General features: G+C 55.4%; 1 protein-coding gene across 1 annotated transcript in view; it reads left to right on the forward strand.

Moving 5' to 3' along the window:
• slit3 (slit homolog 3 (Drosophila)) overlaps positions 1 to 24,488 on the forward strand; it is a 109,041-nt gene extending 84,553 nt beyond the window's left edge. The window contains exons 13-36 of the mRNA XM_029257464.1: positions 2,471 to 2,614; positions 2,797 to 2,960; positions 4,488 to 4,638; positions 5,645 to 5,719; positions 6,513 to 6,656; positions 7,882 to 8,025; positions 8,673 to 8,836; positions 10,097 to 10,229; positions 10,821 to 10,889; positions 11,020 to 11,091; positions 11,192 to 11,263; positions 11,959 to 12,030; positions 12,160 to 12,323; positions 12,426 to 12,550; positions 14,218 to 14,315; positions 15,072 to 15,211; positions 16,559 to 16,652; positions 16,742 to 16,879; positions 17,594 to 17,834; positions 18,947 to 19,077; positions 22,056 to 22,210; positions 22,774 to 23,053; positions 23,161 to 23,366; positions 24,058 to 24,488. Of these exons, the coding sequence (XP_029113297.1) occupies positions 2,471 to 2,614; positions 2,797 to 2,960; positions 4,488 to 4,638; positions 5,645 to 5,719; positions 6,513 to 6,656; positions 7,882 to 8,025; positions 8,673 to 8,836; positions 10,097 to 10,229; positions 10,821 to 10,889; positions 11,020 to 11,091; positions 11,192 to 11,263; positions 11,959 to 12,030; positions 12,160 to 12,323; positions 12,426 to 12,550; positions 14,218 to 14,315; positions 15,072 to 15,211; positions 16,559 to 16,652; positions 16,742 to 16,879; positions 17,594 to 17,834; positions 18,947 to 19,077; positions 22,056 to 22,210; positions 22,774 to 23,053; positions 23,161 to 23,366; positions 24,058 to 24,299 (3,418 nt within the window). The 3' untranslated portion in view covers positions 24,300 to 24,488. The remainder of the gene's footprint in view (positions 1 to 2,470; positions 2,615 to 2,796; positions 2,961 to 4,487; positions 4,639 to 5,644; positions 5,720 to 6,512; positions 6,657 to 7,881; positions 8,026 to 8,672; positions 8,837 to 10,096; positions 10,230 to 10,820; positions 10,890 to 11,019; positions 11,092 to 11,191; positions 11,264 to 11,958; positions 12,031 to 12,159; positions 12,324 to 12,425; positions 12,551 to 14,217; positions 14,316 to 15,071; positions 15,212 to 16,558; positions 16,653 to 16,741; positions 16,880 to 17,593; positions 17,835 to 18,946; positions 19,078 to 22,055; positions 22,211 to 22,773; positions 23,054 to 23,160; positions 23,367 to 24,057) is intronic.
• Positions 24,489 to 25,200: the final 712 nt, after the last annotated feature.

Here is a 25,200-nt window from a genome sequence, read left to right on the forward strand (position 1 = left end):
GGCCTGATTACAGAGCACATCCTTCACAACTCGTTATATCGATGTGGATGCCGGAGCATCGCTCACACGCAGCGGCGCTTTAACGGTCGCGATTCACCGGCGCCGTTTGCGCCGCGGTCCGGCAACGATTCTGCAAGACGCCGACATCCCGACCCGCGGAGGCCCCCTAGGGACAGGCGCATCGGGGGATTGTGGCAGACTCGTCTGCTAGGAGGGTGTCGCTGGCGGAGCGGAGCATGTTTGCGTGTGAAATACCGCGTGTTTGTTCCGGTGGGCAAGGTGCCCGTCCCCCTCACAGGCCGGGCTCTGCGTGAAGCGCACCGCACCACAGCTCCCGTCGTTCGATTCTAACAGCGGGCTGCAGAAAGGAGGTGGTTGGATGCGTTTAAACACAAATACTCTACCTTTACTGTAGTCCCTGTCCCATGAGAAACCTCTGCATTTCTCAGCTGGTAGCATCAGAGCCACTGCTTTTGGACCCAAAGGTCGCAGGTTCGAATCCCACCTCCAGCTCTAGTACCCTTGAGCAAGGTACTTACCCTAAAATTGCTCTGGTGAAATTACCCAGCTGTATAAATGGGTAAATAGTAAAAGTAAGTAACGTAACACTGTGACGCTCCGAAGTCGCTTTCGATAAATGAATCGGTGTAAGTTTCCGACATCGAAAGACGGAACCGAAGGCATCCAGAAGAGCAGTGCAAAAGGGGAGAAACGAAAAATGCGCACAGAGGGTGTTTTGTCGCTGTAAAACACGGTCCTTCGGATAACGAGGAAGCTTTCTTTGCCATCGGCCTGAACAAAGAGAGGAAAAACAAGGTTGGTTCGGTGCGACAGGCAGGGAAGTAGCGGTGCGGTCCTGCACTGAAGCCCGGATTCCTTCGCTGACAGCGAAAATGACGGCGTCGCCCCTTCTGCGGACGGAGCCCCAAGGCCACGAAATGATGCCGGAATCAAAGGTCCTCCGGGACTCCGCGGGAAAACCCACATCTACAGACTTAAATCCCCTTGCGGTTCGAGATCTTTGGAGCGGCGCTGGTGGTGGATTGAACCTGGCTTTGCGTGGCGGGGGAGGGGGGGGCCGGGGCGAGACACCCCAAGCGGTCGTGCCCACGTGGCCCGGGAAGGGTCCCCGGTGCGCTAAGGAGGCAATTCTTTCCTTTGCAGAGGCAGCCGGACAGGATTAGCGCGTGTGTGTGTGAACGGCGTCGGGTCACGGCACCGTTCTGCACCGGTCGCCCCCACCCCCCCGGCTAGGTGCTATGAGAGCCGCGTTCGTACCTGCGACCGTGCCTCGTGTACTGTGCTCACTGTGTTACCGTGCCCTGGTCTGTGTCGTTTGCATTGTGTGCGTAATCTGTGTATGCGTGCGTGCGGTGTGTGTGCGTGCTGAGCCGTGCTGTTCATTCTTGTGTTTGGCTGCTCTGTCCTGAGCGTTGTTCCGTGGTGCGGTGAGTCCACACGCCCCCCCCAGAGAAAAGGCTCCTCCTTCATAATGACAATTATGTACAGTTATAATGTACAGTGCAGTATCATATTTACCGTTTTGTACGATATGAAAACAGGGACCTTTGGCTCCGAGGGGGTTTTTGTCTGTTTTTCTTCCACATCCACTGTGTAGTTTGAAAAGCACTTTAGTGTAACTGTACAGTATTTACTGTCACAAGCAGGGAATAAATGCCCCGCTGCGATAATTTCATTGCTTGGAAAGTGGTTGTTTTGGTGTTCCGGTGATTTTTTTTTGTGGGTTTATGAATTTTATTTTCTGAGAAAATGTGCGTTTTGTTGCGTCTTGTCCAGCCGTGCTTGCGAGTCCTGCCCTTCGTCTCGTACGTCTACGTGCGGTCCATGTGTGGTTTGCGTTTGCGCTCCGTTCGTTGCTTTGTGAAAACGGCACCTTTGCTTTGTGTGGTAAAAGTGGTGCCGCTGTGCCGTTCTCTGCAGTGTGTGTCTGTTCCTCGCTGTGTGTCTGTGCTGTTCCCTTTCTATGCGTGTCTGTGCTGTTCCTTGCTGTGTGTGTCTGGTCCTCGCTGTGTGCCTGTGCTGTTTCTTTCTGTGGGTGTCTGTTCCTCACTTTGCGTCTGTGCCGTTCTCTGCAGTGTGTGTGTCTGTGCTGTTGTGTGCAGTGTGTGTCTGTTCCTCACTGTGTGTCTGTGCTATTCCTTTCTATGCATGTCTGTGCTGTTCCTTGCTGTGTGTCTGTGCTGTTCTGTGTAGTTGTGTCTGTTCCTCGCTGTGTGTCTGTGCTGCTGTGTGCAGTGTCTGTGCTGTTCCTTGCAATGTGTGTCTATGGTTTTCAGTGGAGCATGTGTCTGTTCCTCACTGCGTGTCTTTCTTGTTCTGCGCAGTGTGTGGTAGCGCTTGCGTTTGCCCGCTGTCTGTGAGCGCTGTGTCTGAGCATCCTTTGTGCCCTGGATGGTGCAACGGTCTCACTGGTGCCCCCCCAACCCCCAACCCCCAACCCCCCCCGCAGGCTGCTGAACGCCAACAAGATCAACTGCCTGCGCGTGAACACCTTCCAGGACCTGCAGAACCTCAACCTGCTCTCACTGTATGACAACAAGCTGCAGACCATCAGCAAGGGCCTCTTCGCCCCGCTGCGCTCCATCAAGACGCTGTGAGTGCGGAGGCGGCGCTCGGCACCCGGGCGAGAGACCAGCGCCTCGGAATCCATCGGAGTCCGGCGTAACACTTATCCCATCAGGCATCGGGGTCCCGGTAACGCCGGGGTAACACTCTCTCTCTCTCTCTCTCTCTCTCTCTCTCTCTCTATCTCTCTCTCCCCCTCTCTCGGACCAGACACTTGGCCCAGAACCCGTTCGTGTGCGACTGCCACCTCAAGTGGCTGGCCGACTACCTGTTCGACAACCCCATTGAGACCAGCGGGGCTCGCTGCTCGCACCCGCGCCGGCTCGCCAACAAGCGCATCAGCCAGGTGAAGAGCAAGAAGTTCCGCTGCACAGGTACCCCACCCCCACCCCCATCCCCCCATCGCACACATCTCACACCCCGCGCCCACACACTCGCGCTCACGTACGGCCGTCCGGCGCCTTCGCCCTCACACACGCACGCTCACGGAGGACGGAGACGTTCCGTCCCTGCTGTCTGCGTCGGTACTTTAGTTTCCTGCATTGTGTGTATTAGCGTAAGTGTGTGCGTGTCGTGTACATGAGCCCCCGAGCTCAGAGAGGGGTCGTGGAGGGACAGGGCGGCGTGAGGAGCGTTAGCATTAGCAGCACGGAGGGGCCCTCGTCGCCAGGCCCCTTGCACCGCGGTAAAGTGAATCGGCGGGAAACACCCCCACCACCCCCCGCTGGCAGGACCTCTGGTCTCCAGCCAACGCTTGCTTTCATATTAACCTCTGGTTTCCTAATTACAGCCTTGACTCGTTCCACATAGAAGCACAGTAACAAGTGCAGCGGGGCTCACGGTAAAACGCGGTCGCAGGGTGTCGGCGTGGAGCGGCCTCGCTTTGCCCCGCGCCTCCTCGGGATCCAGGGCCCCTTCCGGCTCCTTCTCTCTCTCACCTTGTTGTTCGAAGGCCTGCGAATCCTGCTTTGGTTCGGCTGTCTGTGGACGTTCGTTTTTTTGGGTTTTTTTTTTTTTTTTTTGGGCTTGGGGGTCTTTCTGTGTTGGGGAGGTTGGGGTGTGTCTGCGTACAGGGTCGCTGGTGTGCATGGGTGCGGCGGGGTTTCTCCTGGGCCTGCCCCCCCCCCCCCCCCCCCGCACCCACAGCCCCGCCCACATCCTTTCCCCCTCCCCCCATCCCCGCCCTCCCCGCCCACTCGGCCCAAACCGCGCCCAGGCTGCGCCCCGGCTTCCTGGCTGCTCTGTTCTGGCTGCTCCTGTCGCCCTCACTCTGCCTCCCTCCGCCTCTGGTGCAGCTGTCTCTTGTGCTTGATCTAACCATGTGCCGCCGCCTACGCTCACCTCCACATGGTTCCGTCAAGCACCAGGGACCGCTGGGCACTCGCACGCAGCATGGCATTCTGGGATAGCACTGGGGTAAGAGGAAAGAAAGAAAGAAACATGACTGCGGGAGGACACGCGCTAGGTGAAGAAGGCACTCTCAGAGCTGAAGATGGCTGGGTGCTCCCTCGTGGCCACGCCCCCTTTCTTCCGCCCATGGATGGCGGTGGAGCGGATGTTATAAATAGCCGCGCCGAAAGTCGGGCGTTTGGTTACGGGAAACACAAAGAGCGAAGCATGCCGGTTCCGCCCTCCTCGGAGACCGAGACTGTGTTTCCGTGGACACGGTACGAGTCGTGGACCCCACAGACCGTCCAAATGTGACGACTGGTTTCCACCGACTGTCTTTGCAGAAGAAGAGACGAAAGAGGGGCTCCAGCCACGGTCTTGCCCGCCTCCCTGCGCTCAGTGTTGTAACGAAGAGTCGTGGGGCCGAGTGACAAACGCTGGAGTGCGCTTTGAGTGCGTGAGTGCGTGTCCATCCGTCTCCTGCTCACCGCCGCCCCTTGCTGCCCTCACAGGTACGGAGGACTACCGGAGCCGGCTGAGCGGCGACTGCTTCCAGGACCTGGTGTGTCCTGAGCGATGCCGCTGCGAGGGGACCGTGGTGGACTGTTCCAACCTGAAGCTCACACAAGTCCCACCCCACCTGCCGGAGCACACGACCGACCTGTGAGCGGCCCACACTTAAAACACACGCGCGCGCGCACACACGCTCATTCATGCACCGTGTACCGCTGGGTTCATGCGCCTCACGCTAACACACACCTGCGCAGTCGTGAGTAGCTCCGCACAGAGGTCTCCTTGTCAATCGGCCCCCTCTTTAACTCCCCACTGATGTGTTTATCTTGGCTCGCTGACCCCAAAGCGTCAGGAAGACAGGAAGCGGCACCCAGGCAGAGACGAAACGGCGCACCATCATTTCCCGTCCACATTTCGTCCAGCAGCTACCGGACGCTAAGGGATGCCGATAAGCGGCGCAGGGTTGCACCTGGAGCTGTGTTCACCGGAGCGCCCCCTGGCTGTAGGCCGGTGACAGGCTGCCTGATCATCCCGCAGTGAGACAGCAGCGACTGCCGACTCCTCGCCGACTGTTTACGCCGCTGCGTTCTCCCAGGGCAACGGTCGCCGGGGAAACCGAGTGCCGTCACTCTGGGCTCCGCAGACCGCGCGCTCACGCATCCGCCGTCCTCGTAGGCCTCGCACCGCCGATCTCCCCCCAGCCCTCAGCCCAATTCACCGCCCCCAGGGTGAACGGCGAAGGTGGGCAGGCGCCACTCCCTCCCTCTCGGACCGGCTGCGCACAGGTGCGTCTCCATCCACAGGGCGGCGTGTGGCGCCGAGGGCCGGAGAGGCAGGCGGCCGGAGAGAACGAGGGTCTGTTAGCGGCGCGTCACTCGGTGGAGACTTTTAAATAATTCAGGACCGCGCAGTCGCCCCCTAGAGAGACATCATTACTGGTTGTTGCGGATGTGAAACTGCGTACAGCACAGAACAGTGACACAGTTTAGTCCCTCCGTCAGTCCCATGTTCACCCCCCAGGGACCTGAACGGGAATGAAATTCTGATGGACTTGGCCGACCGCACAGCTCTCTGTCTGTCCCTCCGTCCCCGCAGGACCATTAACCTTCATCTCAATCCTCTGTCCTTCCTCTCTCTGTCTCTCCCTTCCCGCCAGGCGCCTCAACGACAATGAAATCGCCGTCCTGGATGCCACGGGGACCTTTAAGAAGCTCCCGAACCTGCGGAAAATGTACGTCCGCGTCCTCGCACCCCATAACCATTTAAAAGGAGCCAGTCATCCCATGGAAGAAGGTCGTCTGGCTGGGGGGGGTATTTCCTTAGCCTTATCCGCCGTAAACAGCACTGATCACGTGTGGCTGAGGGAGCGCAGAGTGATTTACGGTCGGCCAGTGTTTGTGGTCCAATGCGGAGCTGGAAAAACACGGTAAGAGCCGTGATTTATCGGACAGAAAGGAGTTAGTGAGGAACAGCAGCCCGTCGCCGCCGCCGGTTTCCCAAACTGTCTGATAATCAGCACGTCACGCAGACTCAGCTGCCAGCCGCAGTTTACAGTGTTTACCGTGTCTGAAATGCAGTTTCCAGCAAACAGCTCTGTTTTTTCTCAATGCGGCCGTTTTTAGTATTACCATTTATTCTGTTAGCTGATGAATTTCTCCGAAACGTACTGTCATTTCACCATTTACACAACAGGGTAAATTTTAATGTGGCAATTCGGAGTAAGTATGCCGATGAAGGGTACTACAGCAGGAGGTGGGATTCGAACCCGAGTCCTTCGGGCCCAGGATGGCAGATCTGACACCTAAGCTCCCCACTGCCTTCCTGTCTGTTTCATATAACATTTATTGATAACAAATTTTTAATACTTTCTCAGTTCAGACGCCACCTTTTCGTATTTCCCAGAGGTCCAGCGTGGCGGGGGCGGTTGCAGAGTACAGTCAGCTGTGGCCACACGGTCATACCAGCCAGTCGGGTCAAAGGGTGTATCTGAAGGTCTGTCTGTCTCTGTCCCCTCGGCTTCCCAGCAACCTGAGCAACAACAAGCTGCGGGACATCAGGGAGGGGGCCTTCGATGGGGCGGCCGGCGTCCTGGAGCTGCTGCTCACCGGAAACAAGCTGCAGAACCTTCACGGACGGATGTTCAAGGGTCTGACGGGGCTGAAGACACTGTGAGTGGGCGGGGCTTGACGGGGATTGGGCGGGGCATGCAAACGCTCGACTCGCAGAGCCGGCCCCCAGCAGGGGGTTTACACTCGGCGTTGCTTTGTTTATCGTTTCCAAGGGCAACGTCAGCCGCAGAGAACGAACGCGAGCTAATGATCGCTGCTCGTTTGTTGGAAAAACAAGAAAACAAGATGTTTATGGGCTCCGATGGCTTTGGAGAGCCAGCAAGTCCTGTAATTAACCAACCTGGAGAGGGAGAGAGAGAGAGAGAGAGAGAGAGAGAGAGAGAGAGAAAGAGAGATGCACATTGAGGCAAATGAATAGAATCAAGCCCCCCCTCCACCCCACGCCGCCACCCCTCCTCCTCGGTATTGAATTTAGTGGCTTTTCGATCCCGGGAGCGCGCCGCTAAATTGAGTTTGCCTGTTTCAGATCCGGGCCTGTCGGAGCTTAATGCCGAATTTGCTGCTTGCACTTTTTCATCATGGAGGGCTCTGTTTTACATTTTCCAGTTTGTGCGGCGGGTTATGGGCTCTGATTGTTTTGGCTCGGCCGCCTCGAATCTGTCTTCCCTGCCGCGCCACCCCCCGGCGCTGCCGGCGCTCCCGGCATCGCAGTTCAAAACAGACGCTTGGCATGGAGAGCAGCCGGGCTTCAATGAGCCACTCGGACCTCTAGTGCCCCCATCCGCACCCCCGGTCGTGCCCCGGAACGGGCCCCTTCAGGTCCGCCACGGGAGCGCTGCTGGACCGTTTGCTCTTCGGCACAGACCTCCTCCAGCCCCCCTCACGCTCACTCCCACTTTTATAATCTCTTTTCTCCAAGAAACTGGGTGGTTACAAGTTCACGCTCTTTTTCCCATTGATTTCACACTCACGCTGATTTACACACACAATAACCTGCGGTTCTGGTTAAGAGGCGGTAGATCACCCGGGCTGTTTTTGAACCACTAACCCTGTGGTCATGAGTCGAGTTCCTTAAGCTCTACCCAACCTTCGACTCCATGATCATACACCTCACAGTAAGAGGTGATTGCTGTGTACGTCCTGTGTGTCCTCGTCCAATGGTACACGCTGGCGGAGAGACATCGGTGTCACTAATAGCGACAGACTCAGCCAGTAAGGACGAGGAGTATTCTGTGTTTGACTGGTCCTCTAACAGCTCTTTGTGTGTGTGTGTGTGTGTGTGTGTGTGTGTGTGTGTGTGTGTGCGCGCGTGCGCCTCTTGCAGGATGCTGAGGAGCAACCAGATCAGCTGTGTGGACAACACCACCTTCACTGGGCTGAGCTCTGTGCGTCTGCTGTCCCTCTACGACAACCGCATCACCACGGTGGCCCCAGGGGCCTTCGCCACGCTGCACTCGCTCTCCACCATGTGAGTGTCTCTGCAGCCTGGGGGTGTGTGTCGGCGGTGTGACGCACAGGGCTGGGGTGCGAGGCGACGGCTGACACCATTCCAGTCTACGCACCCCCTTGGGAGCGAGAACCCATTCCCTTCTGTCTGTTTCCTCCCTCTCCCCTCTGTGGCTCTCTCTCTGGGAGAAGGTGTGGCTCCGCCCTTCCGCCAGCTCTTTAATTAGCCTGCGGCTGACGCAGCCCGATCCGCTCCGGCACCGGCGGCTAAAAATACCACCGGGGCTCCGGGAGTCGGTGCTGTGCGAGCGCCGTGGCCGCGCAGTTTCCGATTAGAAAGAGAAGGTCGACATGTTTGACCCCAGAACGAGACGGAGCCGCACCTCTGTGGGCCACTTGGCGCTCGGTGTGTCTTCAGTGTGAGGTGGTGTGTCGGGTTCGGCCCCTCTCCTCCTTCCTCATGGGGTGCTTTCAGGAAATGGAGGGAGGAGGAACGCCAAAGGGATCCTGCGAGAAACAGCCAAAGTGTAAGAGTGGGCCTTCCTCGGTGGGGCCGCAGCACGGTTCGTCTACGCTGGGCGGAGCGGAAAGGCCGCTGACCTGGTTTCTGAAAGTGTTCTTTCGAGCCGAGTCCTTCGATGATCGTCTTTTCCCCGTCTCCACCGCCAGAAACCTCCTGTCGAACCCGTACGTGTGTGACTGCCACCTGGCCTGGCTGGGCGTCTGGCTCAAGAAGACGAGGGTGGTGAGCGGGAATCCGCGCTGCCAGAAGCCTGCCTTCCTGAAGGAGATCCCCATCCAGGATGTGGCCACGCCCGACTTTACCTGTGACGGTACAGCACCGCCGCGTCCAAACTCGAAGGGATCGGGACAGGGTCCCATCACCCTTGCAGACCTTCTCCTTGTCCTGCATACCTCCCCCCGAATTCCCACATCCCACTTCTTCCACCATTGCGGGTGCCACTGAGGAACTGCTCCGCCTGGCAGTAGCAGAAGGGGTCCGGGGAAGCGCTGCAACAAATGTCCGGTGCACCAGTGACCGCATTATCTCACTTCTGTCTGGCTTTTATGGGAAAGGCGGGCATTCCCCCGCGGTGCTGGGAAAAAGTGCAGGCCCATGACTGAGCCATAAATTTGAACTACAAAAAGGAAATGTGGTTTGGCTTCTGTCTGGCCAATCGCTCTTTCGGCGTGGCCTCAACCCGAACGCGGGAGACGTTCCGGGCTGCGCTCTGCTCTCCAGGGCGTTTGGGGCGCCTTGAATAGGCAAACTGTGTTCAGAAATAGATGCTGACTGTGGTGGAGGGGGGTTCTGGATCTCGCCAAGAACAGCAATCAGTTGGTCTACGTTGCAGGGCTGATCCCGGTCTAGTGGGCTCGGCTGGGTCGTGGGGGAGGGGCGCAGGTAGGCACTTGGAGTCTACAGCATCTCCACACTGGAGCACTGAAGGCGTTCCAGACGTCGCCCTATTTTTAGACGTCTTAAATTACAGTTAAGTCCTCGGAAATTCAGGGATCGGTCAAAAGAAGCTAATTTTGTTCACAGGAAGCTCTTGTTCATAAGCACCCCCACCCCCACACGCACACGCACCCATTTTCCTGCCAGTCCCGACCCGGGGGCCTGTTATTGTTGGACCAGGCCTCGGACTTGATTAGTTCGCATTACCGTGGTAATTTGCTGTGTGTCGATGTGCACGGCGCTCGCCGCCCTTGCAGATAGCATCTCTGCGGCTGTAGATGAAAGGCGGTCGAGCAGGAAGTGCTGCGTGCCGCCCGAGGGCCAGCGGAGCCACTTTCGGGCCAACGGCAACATTTCCCGACAGTTTTCAACCTCTGTTTACTCTGTTTCTTCTTATGATTGTCCTTTTTTTCTCCCTTAACAACTGTGGAAAAATTGGGCGAGCAGCCGAAGGAGGAGCCGGCAACGGTACGGTCATCGGGTCTCCCCGGACCGGACCAGGTCGCGTGCGAGCTCATGAATGCCTGCAAAAGAGCGAAGGACTGTTCCCTGGAAGATGAGCGGTGGGAGTGTCACCCCAGCAGTGTGGACACCTCACCCGTCTCGAATTCTCTGTCTCCGCTGCCCCCTGCAGGCTCGGAGGAGAGCAGCTGCCTGCCGGCGCCGCGCTGCCCGGAATCCTGCACGTGTTCCGACACCGTGGTTCGCTGCAGCAACCGAGGTCTGCGCTCACTCCCCAAGGGCATCCCTAAGGACACCACGGAGCTGTGAGTGTCTCACACGCACACACACACACATACACGCATGCGCGTGTCCACCCCCAGCTGTCCGTCAATCCTCGAGAGAGCACTTTACACTCTGTTACGGTGTACACTGGTGCCCTTTAGAGCCGCAGTGTGTTTAGTAGCGTCCGTTCGTCTCTGCGTCGACATGTAAACACTCGCGTTGACGCATTCAACTTGTTTGTAGCAGATGAACCCGAAAAAAAATGGAAATAAATAATACAGATGGTTTTATTTGTCCTAGAATCCATTGTCAGTGACATGTATATAAACACATGTTCATTTTGGAGCCTATTTGTATCCTTTTCCAATATTTATTTTTGTATTTGTGTTTAATTTGTTTGAAATTTCATGTTTAGTTATTTAACGTTGTTTCAATTCGTCTGGCTGCTCTGTGAGGTCTGGTTTGCGCTCAGAACCGTGAACCTCGGTGACCCGGTTGCTAATTGTTACCTCGCCGGCCTCTCGTAATTACGCTGCATTACTCCTCGATGAGCTCCTCCCTTATGTGGGCTGCAGTGCAGGGCATGATGGGAAACAGGAAGTGCTCAGTGTTGTGCGTTCACTCTCTTGCAGGTACCTGGAAGGGAACCAGCTGACCTCAGTGCCGAAGGAGCTCTCGGCCCTCCGACACCTCACCCTCGTGTACGTACCGCGGTGATCGTTACCTCATTACCTGTACTTCGAGGGTTTGCTGGGTGGGGCCGTGTGGCAGCCTCAGCGGCGCCGGTGGTCTGAGGGGCTCCACGCTGATGACCGTTTCCTGCCTCAACAGAGACCTGAGCAACAACAGCATTGGCTCGCTCGCCCCGCTCACCTTCAGCAACATGACGCAGCTGTCCACACTGTAAGTTGCCATGGCGACCCGGGCCGGGCCGGGCGGGGCGGACGTGCACGCTGGATGGAAATGGCCTCTTTCTCACCCTGTCCTCTCCTCCGTCACACAGCATCTTGAGCTACAACAAGATCCGCTGCATCCCGGTGCACGCCTTCGACGGACTGCGCTCCCTGCGGCTGCTGTGAGCCCCCACCCCACCACGGGGCGTGTGACAGATGGACCCTCTCTCTCGCACCCCACCCAGCCATTCGTCTTTCGGGCTGCTGCCAAATAGCCGCAGATAAATAAAACAGGAGAGGCGCCACAGAGCCATTTCTCAGGGAAGGCAGAGTCCAGTTCCGGCCTCTGATTTACTCGGGTTCGAGGGAACGTGGAGAGACAGAGCACCTGTCACCTGGGGTTCAGGAAGCCCGCTCCCCATAGCCCCCGCAGACACAGAGATAGTTTATCACAGCGGGAGGAACTGGCGAGGCCCGGTGGGACACTACCCAAGACCCTCCTCACAGCCCCCAGTCGCTATGGCGACACAAACAGGGGGTACAGAGGAGATGTCACTATCACTTGTTCAGTTCAGGCCTCCCAGGCCCCTCGGACCCGGGGTCACCCGGGGGGCTCTGTAGGACGCGGGACTGACCTGCAGTAGGCCAGGAATTTGGAGGCCTTCACACTGATGAAAGCGCCTACCGGGGGTTCACCGCCCACCCTCAGCACCCCCACGTGCAACACGCTCCAAGAACACCATCCGCACTGATGGCTGGGGGGGCCGAGTGCTCAGGGTTTTCCCCTCTCTGCCTCCGTAGCAGGAGCACAATGACAGCATTTCACACCTCGCCACCGCCGCTGTTCTCCCCTCTGATCCCATCTCCTCCTTCCCAGGACTCTCCATGGCAACGACCTCTCAACCATCCCCGAGGGGGCTTTCGGCCACCTGACATCTCTGTCCCACCTGTGAGTGTGAAAGCATTTCCTACGTGGGCGAGTCGATTCCTCTTTGTTTCGGGTTCACGTGACGACGTGTGCGAAACACCGCTTTCCGAGTGTGTGTGACCAATGCACCGCCCCCCATCCCTGCCGTAGGGCCCTCGGCGCCAACCCGCTGTACTGCAACTGCGACCTGCGCTGGCTCTCGCAGTGGGTGAAGGCGGGCTTCAAGGAGCCTGGCATCGCTCGTTGCGCGGGCCCCCCCGACATGGCCGACCGCCTGCTGCTCACCACACCCCTCAACCGTTTCCAATGCAAAGGTGAGAGCCACCCCCCACCGCACCTCTAGTCCCACACCCTCCGACCCCCGATCAGGGATTTTATGTGTGACTCACTCTGTGTGTTCCACCCCCTTCCCCCAGGCCCTGTGGATTTGAATCTGATGTCCAAGTGCGCCCCCTGTCTCTCCACGCCCTGCCAGAACAACGGCACCTGTGTAGGCGATGCCACAGGCTCCTACCACTGCACCTGCCCCTTTGGCTACAAGGTGAGAGTGCGGTTGTATTTTTATCCATTCTAACGGTCCGTACCCATAAGAGCCGCTGCTCCCAGAAAGGGCTCTGCTCTCAAACCCTAAGCACGTTCTTCAGCCCGACCTGCTGCTGTGAACGCACACTATTTTATTTAGTATTTGTTAATTTTCTGACACTTTTCTCCAAAGCTGTTTACAACCATTTATGCAGCAGGGTAATTTTTACTGTATTAGTTCAGTGGATGTACTTTTCTCAACAGTCTACAACAGCAGGTGGCAGATTTGAACGCATGACCTTCAGATTACAAGGGAACAGCTTTAAGAGCCCCCCCATTTGGGGCCCTTGCCATATTACATTATGGTTAAGGTGTTAACTGTGAACTAGTGTCCATTGAAACCCTCAGTCGGGCTCCTGCCACAGGGGAGTATGGGGGTTTGGAGCCTGGGATCCGTTGGGGTGGGTGTGTAATACGGCTCTCTTATCCCTACAATGCTGCTCCTCGGCAGGGGGACGAGACTGCATGTCGCCCAGCCAGGATTCCTCTGCTGTTTACTGTGAGGGTGTGTGAGGCGAGTTAGTGAGGCCCGTCGTGACCCCCGACCCCGGCCTCTCACACCCCTGTCACGCTCCACCATCCCTTTTGTTTGAGAGCGCAGTTCCTGTCAGCAGAACGATCCGGAGAAACGGAGAGCAGCTTAACCTGCGGCCTCCTGGAGACACTGCAGCGTTGCCCTCTCTTTTTAATTAAAATCCATACCCCAATGCCCCTCCCCATGTGTGTGTGTGTGTGTGTGTGTGTGTGTGGGTGGATAACGAGAGAGGTAGAGAGAGGATGCTTTTCTTTGTGTTTGTTGCGTGTTCTGTTCTGTTCGGAAGATAATGTCATTGCAGCGATCAGAAGCCCCAAAAACAGACCTTGTGGCGACACCCCCACAAAAAAGATGAAAATTAATTAAAAATCTTTTTAGAATTGGAAGTGCAGAAACTTTTTCAGCTTTCATATCTTTGAGAGGGCTAATGAACATTTATAGCATTACAGAGAGAGTTCAGGCAAAGTTAACATAAGGGTGTGTGTGTGTTACAGCTCCTTCTCAATGATCATTCCAAACAGAGCAGAGGGGTAAAAGCAGAAAGGAAAGGAGGGCAGAGGGTCACGGTCATAAAACACAGCAGTGAACGCAACACAACTTATTCCTGACCAGGGCGACACACTACAGAGCATCCTGTGCTCTACTCTAATCAATTTATCCTGGTGCATGCTGGGAAATTATCTTTATTATTTATTCATCTGACTCCTTCTGAATCACAGTGATAATGTTGATGCACTAAGCTACTTATACTGAATTACCCCTCTGGAGAGCAGGGTAATTTTTACTCCTTTCAGTTCCATGATCTGCAGTTTTACAGTGGGGGGGGATTCAAACCTAGTCCCTTCAAGAGCAAGGTGGCAGCTCTAACCACTGCGCCTCCTGCTGCCTTAATGCTTCACTCAAGAGCATTACTACAGCTCTGTTTACTGTGGTACTTACCTTATTGAGATCCAGATGGCTCTTCTCCAGGGGAGACTGACAGAGCCCTTTCAGGGATATGAGCCTGCAGCCTTCTGGGTGTAACCGCGGTCACGGCACAGAACTGCCCAAGATGAGATGTGCTCCTAACACCCTCCCCCTTCCCACCTCAGGGCCGGAACTGCGAGATCGCCATCAACGCCTGCATCAGCTTCCCGTGCGCCAACGGCGGCACCTGTCACGTGAGCCCAGGCCAGGAGGACCAGTTCAGGTACAAGAGCATTGTGCAGTATTTAACAGTAAATGCAGTATTTCGTCCCAATTATTGTTTTTTATGGTAACTCTCCAGTTCCACTGGCTGCACCTAGTACTCGTTTCTCCTTTAGGCTCCGCCTCCAGGTGGGCGGTCAGTGCATGGCGTGGGCATGGCCAGGCTTCAGCTGCCAGAGCTCGATTCACAAAACCCCCCACAGCAGTCAATACAGCCAATTTACTTCCTCCGGTTTAGAGTCACTAAACCCTGGTAAATCAGCAAAGATGCCCAGGATGTGGTTCACCTGGTGCGGCTGTTAAATCGGTGCTGGAGGTTCACTGGGTCCAGTGAAGTTCATTTTGCCCCTTCATTAGTGCCCCTCCGGTCAATCCTCAAACTGCACTGGAATTCAGTGCCTCCTGGCAGCGTACGACTCCAGTGACAGCGCTCGGTGGACTTGACATGGCTGCTGGCAGGCTTGGGGTGGGGTTGTTGGTGCGGCTGGGGAGACTCATGTAAGTGTTTCTGGTCCACCGGTGACCATGTGCCGGCCCTTTATCGCATGGCTCCTCCCACCGCCAGCGGCCTGGGTAATGCGGGAACGAGGGGCACTGGTGGAGGGGGTCTGGGATGCGTCCACCGGTTGACCTTGGAAAGAGTGATGCTGTAGGTGTTCTGGTTCCCATGGGACTCAAGCATGTTTGGCTCATTAGCGGGATGGAGTGATGGGCAGACAGTGCCGCCCTCACCTCTCTCTCACTCTCACTCTCTCAGCTGTACATGCCCAGCCGGGTTCGAGGGTCAGCGCTGCGAGGTGAACCCTGACGACTGCGAGGACAACGACTGCGAGAACAACTCCACCTGCGTAGACGGCATCAACAACTACACCTGCCTCTGCCTGCCCAACTACACGGGTATGACCACGGCACACACCTGAGCACCGAAGCCACGCCCACACGCTGGAGTGCCAAGACCACGCCCACACACCTGGGCACTCAGGCCACACCCACACAAAGCATCATCCCATCGGCCTGTGGGTTCTATGAAGGAACCGGGCAGAGCCGCCCAGTGACTCGCAGAGGAAGCCAAGGCGCGGGTGCGAGGCTGTCACAGCTGAGAGCGACCGCAGCGGCTGCGCGTTCACATGAGGGCAGTAATTACAGGACCGTCTGCGTCACCATGACGGGGACGTAGCAAAGCAGAGTGCGTTTAACACAAACGCATAGTCTGTTTTTTTAAAGCGCTCCTTCCTGAAACACCCTCGCCGTCGGGGGGCTGAACAGAACCTCGTGGGACCTGGGGGTGGGGCGCACTGGGTGGGGGTGGCGAACAGCAGCAGGCGCACGGGGACCCTGTCATTAGCGTCACAGGCCTAATTTTAGGTGCTGCTGCTACTGGGCATCCCTGTGGAGCAGAGTGTGCGCGCACGCGCACACACACACACACACACACACACACACACACACACACACACACACACACACACACAGAGAGCCCTGTGAGGGCGGGGCCTCTGCGTGGGAGCCCACAGCCTGGTCCTCAGGGACGTCCTCCAGCCAAAGCTGCCATTCACCACCCTCATTCCCTTTCCCCATTGACCCCCCCACCCCTACAGACCATAACTGAGCGGAAAGGTGTGGTGGTGTCTGAACGGACCGTGTCCCCAAATGACCGTATGACCTCCACTGTCCGCTCCCTCATCCTTCTCCCCTTTGCTGCTGGCAACCCAGGGTCAAGAAAATGGGCCGAACCGCAATAACCTGCGTTACATTTCATTATTTTATTATAAAACACTAAAGTCTTCCAAAAACAAACAATTCTCCTCTTTTTATCTAATCATTCAGTGTCAGTGAGTCTGTGAGATTTAATAATTAATTATAGCTATTAATATAGTTTGTAGGGGACAGCAGGTGGTGTAGGGCTTTGAGCCGTCACCTTGAACCCAAGGGCCCTGAGTTTGAATCCCACCTCCTGCTGTACTTACCCTGAATCAATGCAGTAAAAATTACCCAGCTGCATAAATGGGTAAATCAGTGTAAGGCACTTCAGGGACAGTGCAAGCGGCTCTACAGAAAAATGTCACGTAAATAAGTTATTAATAATAAAAATATTACTGACACAGTGTCAGCGATATCCCCCAGTGGGAAGGTGTGTTGCAGAGGACTTTCTACCGCGGGGTTAAATGGGTCGGACCTGCAAGACCTGAGTGGAGGGATGGGTGGGGACGTCTCTGATGTCCCATTGTCTGCCTGTCTCTGCAGGGGACCTGTGTGACGAGGTGATCGATCACTGTGCGCCGGGATTCGACCCCTGTCAGAACGACGGCAAGTGTGTCCCCCTCCCCAGAGGGTACAGGTGAGTCCCGACTTGGCAACACCCGTCCCACGGGAGGACTTCACCAGTTCCTCTGCTGACATTTAAAATTGTGTGTGTGTGTGGGCCAGATGTGAGTGTCCACCAGGCTACGTGGGGCAGAACTGCGAGCAGGACTACAACGACTGCCTGGAGAACAAGTGCCAGCATGGAGCGCAGTGTGTGGACGCCATCAACGGCTACACCTGCGTCTGCAAGGAGGGCTTCAGGTGAGCGCCGCCATCAGGGACCTCAGGGGCGGGGCCACCGGGGGGGACCAGCCGTCCGGCTCGTGATTGGCACAATGGCGCCCCCTAGTCACAAGGCTACAGTGAAGGGGAAGGAAGCTCTGACACATGGATCAGCTGTAGAGTTCATTTGCAACCTGGGGGTGAATATGTATAATAATAATAATAATAATAATAATAATATAGTGAATTAATAAACAATTACAATAACATTGAAATAACTATAACGTGAAAAAAGGTTAAAAAGAACCCAATATGATACAGTTCAGGGTAAGTGCTTTGAACAAGGGAACTGGTGCAGGACGTGGGATTTGAACCTAGGTCTTTCAGGGTGACTGCTCTAACTACTGCGCCACCTGCTGGCCCATCAATAGCAAGAGTTACACACAAAACAACACATATGAGGTGAATCTTACCGAAATGCATGAGAGATGCTGGAGGTTCTGGGGGTATCAGAGTATCGGAGGTATTGATTTCCCAGGGATGGGGCAGGTGTAGTTCAGCAGTGTTATTCACCCACAGAAATCCATTCAATAAATGTTCCATTAAAAATAAAATAAAGTTGAGACCACGCCAGTCTCTCTCACACACACACACACACTCACACCTGCCCCTCCACTGCGAGCAGGGCAATCAGTGTGTGTTAATAAAGTGTGTGTGTTGACAAACGTCCTGCTTTGCTCCCCGTTTTTCCAGCGGCCTTTTCTGCGAGGTCCCTCCTCCCATGATCCTCCTGCAGACGAGCCCATGTGACCAGTTCGAGTGCCACAACGGGGCGCTGTGCCTGGTGGTGGCCGGGGAGCCCATGTGTCGCTGCCCGCCCGGCTTCTTCGGCGACAGGTGCCACAAAACGGCGGCCGTCCACTTCCTGGGAAAGGAGTCGTACGTGGAGCTTCCCAGCGCCCGGCTCCGGCCCACTGCACACGTCTCCCTGCAGGTAGCACCAGCGCCGCCCCCTGGAGTCGACGCGCACATGACTGCAACCGTTAACGCATGGCAGTGTGACCCGGACACACAGTTGGCTCGCAGTTTGGCTCCTCCTCGTCTCCCCGAGCGTTCAAAGAGCAGGAGGAAGTCGAGGCCGCGAGAAGAAACATGCGCGCAACAGCCCCCCAAAACCGTCACATGACGGTCCGGAAAGTTCCATGCACCTACGGAACCGCAATGGCGGCAGGGTGTCATGAGAGCTGCCCATGCACTGTGACTTTATTAGAATGTCATCCTTTGTCCCCCCCCAGGACACACTCCACTCTGGGGCAGTGGGGCGTCTCGGCGGTGCTGCCGGCGCCATCGCAGGGCACTGAGTCACAACCACAAATGAGCCGCTCCGCTTTGCCAAAGGAGCGATCGACTTTAATTTAAACGGGGGGTGAACGTAGAAAATAGCCGGCGAGCTATTCTGTCATCGCAAGGTGACTGAGAAAATTCTGAAAAAGGGGCAAAAGGGGCTGTACTGCATAGCAGACAGTCAAGGCCCTTCACATACTGTCGGTAGCGCCTGGGTTATAGTGGCATCCAAAAAACCACAATGACGGTTTTAATGAGCAACACATTTACATTTACCTGTGTCGCGTGGTTGGTGGAAACGTACAAAGCACAGTAAACAAAAGTGCATTGACAACAGACAGAAAATTTTGATACAAACATGTCATTGCTGCACCGCGCACACGCACACACACACACACACACACACACACACATTCATGCAGCTACTTGCAGAAAAATTAATGTTAGGTGTTATATAATAAGCTGCTTATAATGATTTAGCCATTTACACAGCAGGATAATTTTTACTGTATCAGTTCCGGATAAGTACTTTGATCAAGGGCACTGGAAATAGAGGAGAGAGTCGAACCTGGTTCTCTAACCACTGCACCACCTGCTGCCCACTGAAGGTACTGACCATTCCCACAGTGCTGTTTCCTGCTGATGGCCAGACAGCGATGTGGCCGCTGGGCTCATTGGTGACCTGGCACCCCTCCCACAGTGTAGCGTGTGTGTGTGAGGTCGGGGGGCATTCGCTGATGGTCGAACCCGGCCTCCCTACAGGTCGCCACGGACAAAGACAACGGTGTCCTGTTATACAAGGAGGACAATGATCCGCTGGCGCTGGAGCTGTACCAGGGACACATCCGCCTCATGTACGACATGGCCAGCTACCCGCCCACCACGGTGTACAGGTCAGTGCGCGCGCACACACAGACACACACACTACGGGCAGTTTTAGTCACTAGTTCAGATGAAAAAAGGGTCTTTGGACTGTGGGAGGAAACCAGAGCACCTGGAGGAAACCCACACGATCAGAGGGAAACCCACAGGAAACTCTATACAGACAGAGCCAGACCCGAACCCACAGAGTCCACACCCACAGCGTCCAAATCCACATCATAGGAGCTGCAAGGCACCGGTTTACCTTCCTTTCACAGGGTAAACTATACTGCTAACACATATTTATTGAGAAGACTTCATCCTGTGGCGTCTGATGAGGTTCCTTTGGTTCTGGTCTGTTCCTCTCGGTGTGGTCAAGGGTGAGGAGATGACGGGCCAGAAGCGGTTCGAGTGCCGCGGGGAACTTCTGTCGGGTTGGATTAGGGTGACGCAGGCCCCAGGCGCGTGGGAGTGCTCATTGCGATCCTGCGGTCCAGCGGTCTGAACCCCAGAGCGAGAGCTAACGATGTGCCGGCGGAGCGGCCGGGTCCAGACCACCTCTGGCTGCTCGCTTACAGGTTCTCGTCCCCAGCGCCAGGGGTTCGAGCCTCTGCCGGGAAACTGCTGAGCTTCCACCAAAAGGTTGGGAACAAGCAGCATCAGGGGGTTTGGGTCTGCGGGCGTTCGGTGGGGTGTGTGTGTGTGTGTGTGTGTGTGTGTGTGTGTGTGTGTGTGTGTGTGTGTGTGTGTGTGGGTGGGGGGGTGCACCTCCTTCCCATCAGTGCTGCTTCATTAAAGTGAGACGAATGCTGGCCTGCGGAGGGCGGTTGGATGCGCTGCCCTTTCCGAAATGCCAGCGGGTGTGGGTGGGGGTGGTGGGGGGGAGGTTGTTGAACTACACAGTTTGCAGTGCCACACACCGGGTGGAATTCTAGTGCTCAAGGACCTGGTCCTCTTTCCCAGAAGGCTGACAGTTCAAAAGCTGCATGACATGAAGGAGCACCTCCTGTTCCATGGTTTAACAGTGAGCAAGGCGTTTGAACCGCGGTCTTACACTGAACTTACATCAGTGGTAAAAGTGTCAGACTAAAAGCTCAGTGCTTTAAAGACAGATGTGAGGAGTTAAGTTTGTAGATTAAATAAGAGGTCAGCAGTGCCCCAGCAGTGCACACTCAGTACAGAGCGGTAACCCCAGTGTACCACAGTACAGAACCAAACACTGGGAACCTGTATTGTCTACGACAGTTTATTGGTTCAATCGGTTCTGCTGAGACCCTGGATGGGCATGACCCCCGGTGACCCCCAGTGACCCATAGACCCACCAAAAGCTTTCAAACATCAGATGAGCTCCCATCAGTCCCTGCACCGGCCCCCCGTGAAGCCCCTGTTTCGCCTGGTGACAGACGATAGTGCCACCTAGCCTACAGGGGTGCTGGTGTACATGAGTCCCGGGATACAGGCGCCAGGACTGTCCTGCAGTGGTGTTCGTGGTGTTTTGAGTCATTTACCGAGCACTTTGGTGGAGGGGAAGTGAGCGTTCCCCCCCCCACAGGAAATTGCAAGGGACCGCGACAGCCGATGAAATCGACGGCTTTCTGTTTATTTTTACTGAGGAACATAATGAGCTGTTTTAAGTTTGTATTCAAGCCGAAGGAACATCAAAGAGATCCCCCCCGCAAAAAAATATAAAGCCAAGAATTGGCAGGAATGCCCAGCGGTGTGCGTGTGTGCACTGTGCGCCCCCTTGTGGTGACAAGGCTCATTACACCATATGGTTGTCCAAGTAGTTTTACCTCAGTTTACTCACTGCTTGGTGACTTTGAATCCTGGAGACACATAACTGAGCCTCTTCGCCCCTGTCTACCTCCACACCCTTCGGTGTTCTTTCGCACCGGAGCAGCAGCCTGTTTTCCTTGGCAAGGACGCGGCGTCTCCGATGGGCCCTAATGAAAGACAGCTGTCAAAACCAGAGGCACCGAATGAAAATGCCATGAAAGCGTAAAAAAGGCGGCCTTGCACCGCGGTATTTCCACGTCAGTTGGAGGAGCGGGGCATGGAAAGGGGCTCCTGCACGCCGACTCTTGCTGGTTACAAAATCCCATGTACGAATCGGACTTGAATTCCAGGCCCAGTAAAAAAGCCACACACACACACACACACACACTCCTCTCTGTCGAGTCTCTGTTCTGCTGAGGCTCCTGTAAACAGAAACAGGATTGTGTACAAACACGGACTGAGCAACTTCCCCTCCACCCCGAACATGAGCTCTCTGCTCCTCATACCGCATGCGAGCACTTTTTGCAGGCTTTACCTGCTTTTACCATTCGTTTATTCTGTGTCGCCTTGTTTTCTGAAACCGCTTGTTTACTGTTGTGGCGGAGGAGTATTAGTCGCAACTCCACCTGCTGGTGGCTCAGCTGATGGGGTTTTCTCATCAGCCTCCCAATCCTGCACCTCGAGGAGGTGGTGTGGCATGGTCTGGATGACTGACACTCATTCTGATGGATGGCAGAGAGTGTTTACCATGCTTAACCATACTTACTGTGCGGTGGAGTGTGGGGGCACTGCGATAGAAAGGGTGCAAGCCTTTGTCTTCTTTCCTGGGGGGGTGTGGGCAAAGAGGACCATGTCGGACCTCCCCGAGACGGTGCGCTCTCCTGCCAAACCGCTGTCTCTGCCTGTCTGTGGTGGTTGGAGACAGCAGAACCCACAGCCGTCCCCGGACCCCCAAACCCCCAGGGCCACCGGGTCAATGGGGTCACATTGCCGAAAGGACTGAGACATGCACCGTGTGTCTGTGTTCTGGTCTGCTGGAATGGCAGCACACACACATCTTGCATTAATATTAAGGAGCCAAGCTAGCTGAGCACCCCAAAGGCTCATCCTCCTCCCTTCCGTGTGCTTCCGGAGTTATGAAATTTTCTGAGACAGATGAGTACAAGTAAGAAATCCCTCTTTTTCTTTGTCTGTCTCTTCACTTGTGTGTGTGTGTGTTTGTGTGTGTGTGTAGCGTGGAGTCTGTGAACGATGGCCTCTTCCACACGGTGGAGCTCTTCATTCAGAATCACACCTTGGTCCTGGTGGTGGACAAGGGTGCCCCCAAGAGTCTGGGCAAGTTGTCACGCCAGCCCTCTGTGGACCACAACGCACAGCTCTACATAGGGGGTAAGTGGGGCGTCTCGGCGGTGCTGCCGGCGCCATCGCAGGGCACTGAGTCACAACCACAAATGAGCCGCTCCGCTTTGCCAAAGGAGCGATCGACTTTAATTTAAACGGGGGGTGAACGTAGAAAATAGCCGGCGAGCTATTCTGTCATCGCAAGGTGACTGAGAAAATTCTGAAAAAGGGGCAAAAGGGGCTGTACTGCATAGCAGACAGTCAAGGCCCTTCACATACTGTCGGTAGCGCCTGGGTTATAGTGGCATCCAAAAAACCACAATGACGGTTTTAATGAGCAACACATTTACATTTACCTGTGTCGCGTGGTTGGTGGAAACGTACAAAGCACAGTAAACAAAAGTGCATTGACAACAGACAGAAAATTTTGATACAAACATGTCATTGCTGCACCGCGCACACGCACACGCACACGCACACACACACACACACACACACACAGATCTTTATTTGCTGCACGAATGGATACATAATAAATTGCTCACTTCTCCTGTCAATGTGTGTGTGTGTGTGTGTGTGTGTGTGTGTGTGTGTGTGTGTGTCTCCCACAGGGGTGCCCTCAGCGCTGGGGCTTTCAGGCCTTCGCCAGGGGAGTTCCCAGGCCTTCAGCGGTTGTCTCTACAACGTGAAGGTCAACGGCGAGCTGCAGGACCTGGGTGCAGTCGGCCCCGGGGCCAACGGGGTGCTGCGTGGCTGTCACTCCTGCAGTGTGTGCGCACAGGGGGTGTGCCGCCAGCGCGGTGACACCGGGGTGACTTGCGAGTGCCCCCCCGGCCGCAGCGGGCCCCTGTGTGACCAGAAAATCCCACCTAGTCCATGTCAGGGCAGCAGGTATGTGAGGAACACTCGCGCTGCTACATACAGAGGTAACATTAAGCGATACACTGTTTTACGCTAGTACACACTGGCTCACACATTATGCCTCTCTCTCACCCCAGGTGTGTGCACGGTGTGTGTGTGCCCAAGGGCTCCACCTACAGTTGCCAGTGCTCCGGGGGCTACTCCGGCCAGAACTGTGAGCGCAGGGAGGAGCCTCCGGCCTGCAGGGGGCACCCCTGCGGACATGGCGAGTGCCAGCTCACCGACAGCGGAGAGCCTACGTGTCGCTGCCGGCCCGGATATACTGGCACGACTTGCGACACAGGTGTGTCTTCCACTTCTCCCATTTTGTCCCATAGTTTACATTTACATTTATTTACTTAGCAGACACTTTTCTCCAAAGCGACTTCCAATGAACTCTTTGTAGTATTATCAGCCCACACACCTTATTCACCAAGGTGACTTACACTGCTAGATACACTACTTACAATAGGTCACTCATCCATACATCACTGGGACACACTCTCTCTGTGTGTCATTCACACACTGTGGGGGAATCAGAACAGCATGTCTTTGGACTGTGGGAGGAAACCAGAGCACCTGGAGGAAACCCACACATACACAGGGAGAACATGCAAACTCCACACAGACTGAGGGGATCAAACCCACGTTCTCTCACACCAGCCAGGCGCTGCGAGACAGCAGCGCTACTCGCTGTGCCACCGTTCTCGCCCTGCGGTGCAGCGGGTAGCACTGGGGCCTTGTAGCTGTTTGGAAGTGGGTTTGAATCAGTGTGCTCTGGTTTCCTCCCACAGTCCAAAGACATGTTTCAAGTGCACTGGTGACTGTGGAGTGTGTGTGTGTGTGTGTGCCTGGCTCACACCCTATGCTTCTGGGAAAGACTCTGAACCATCATGACCTTCCATTGTTGTGAGTGAATGAATGAATGAATGAATATTTAAGAAGTTTCCCGTGAATAGAGCAGACTGATCCCTGTCCCCTGCGCCACCATTCAGCGCTTACCTGCCAGGGTGAAGTTGTGCGGGAGCTTCTGAAGCGGCACCAGGGACACAAGACGTGTACATCCACCAGCAAGGTGCCCCGGGTGGAGTGCTCCCGCGCCTGTCCTGGGGGGCTCTGCTGTGCCCCCATTAAGAGCCGCCGGCGGAAGGTGGTGTTCAGATGCCCCGACGGGTCCACATTCTCCGAGGAGCTGGAGGCCCCCGTTGAGTGCGGCTGCACAAAGTGCCCGTTGTAAAACCTCCGGCGGGAACGAATGGGACTGGGGATGGGGAGCAAAAAGAAATATATTGTAAAATAAAACAAATAGAACTTATTTTTATTATGGGATTTTTTTAAGAGACTTAATTGTTTTTTTTAATATGTGGGTATTTGTGTCATGTGAGGTTTTAATATGTACCGTAAATGAATAAACCAACAAAACAGATTAACATTTCCAAAATTATATAAATTTATGTATGTCTGAGTGGCTGTGTGTGTGCGCGCATGTGTGCGTGCGCACGTGTTTGTATGTGGAGGTGCGAGCGCGCGTGTGTGTGTGCGTGAATAGGTCTCTAAATGTGTAACCAACCTAAGGAATGGAGTTCCGGTACACTGCGTGTGTGTGACAGTGGAGCGCCGGCGCCCCTGGCTGGACGGGACACGCCGGGTCTTGTCCAGCTCCGATGGACACGTAGGCTCTCTGGACGCCACCACATGAAGGAAACCGGGCTCCTTCTCAGTATTGGAAGCAAAATAAGCAAAAAAATTAATAATAAACTGGACCACTGTTCCACCCAGATGTATGACGGACTACGTCTCCACCACCCGACTGGTTCTTGGTTCTGAACTCTGCAGGAGCTGGGAAATGTGATTTTTGGTGTATCGTGTTGTGCACTTCGGAGGGGGTAGGGGTGCCGAAGGGTCCAGTATCCAACGCTCACCCTACTTACCCCCCTCCCCCGTCCCGCACACCTCTGCGGTGTCACCTCCGGACTCTAGCCGTGCCCTCCAGCCGTGGAGACGGTCAAGGGCAGAATGTGAACTTTGAACTTTCAGGAGAACTGGTGACATGCTGTACGCCAAACCTCTCCCCCACCCCCCTTGGGTTGCCCAAACTGCGTGGTCTCATTCCTCGTGGTTAGGACTTATCGATATAC

The sequence above is a fragment of the Scleropages formosus genome, chromosome 13 (genome assembly GCF_900964775.1).
Source record: "Scleropages formosus chromosome 13, fSclFor1.1, whole genome shotgun sequence".
NCBI lineage: Eukaryota > Metazoa > Chordata > Actinopteri > Osteoglossiformes > Osteoglossidae > Scleropages > Scleropages formosus.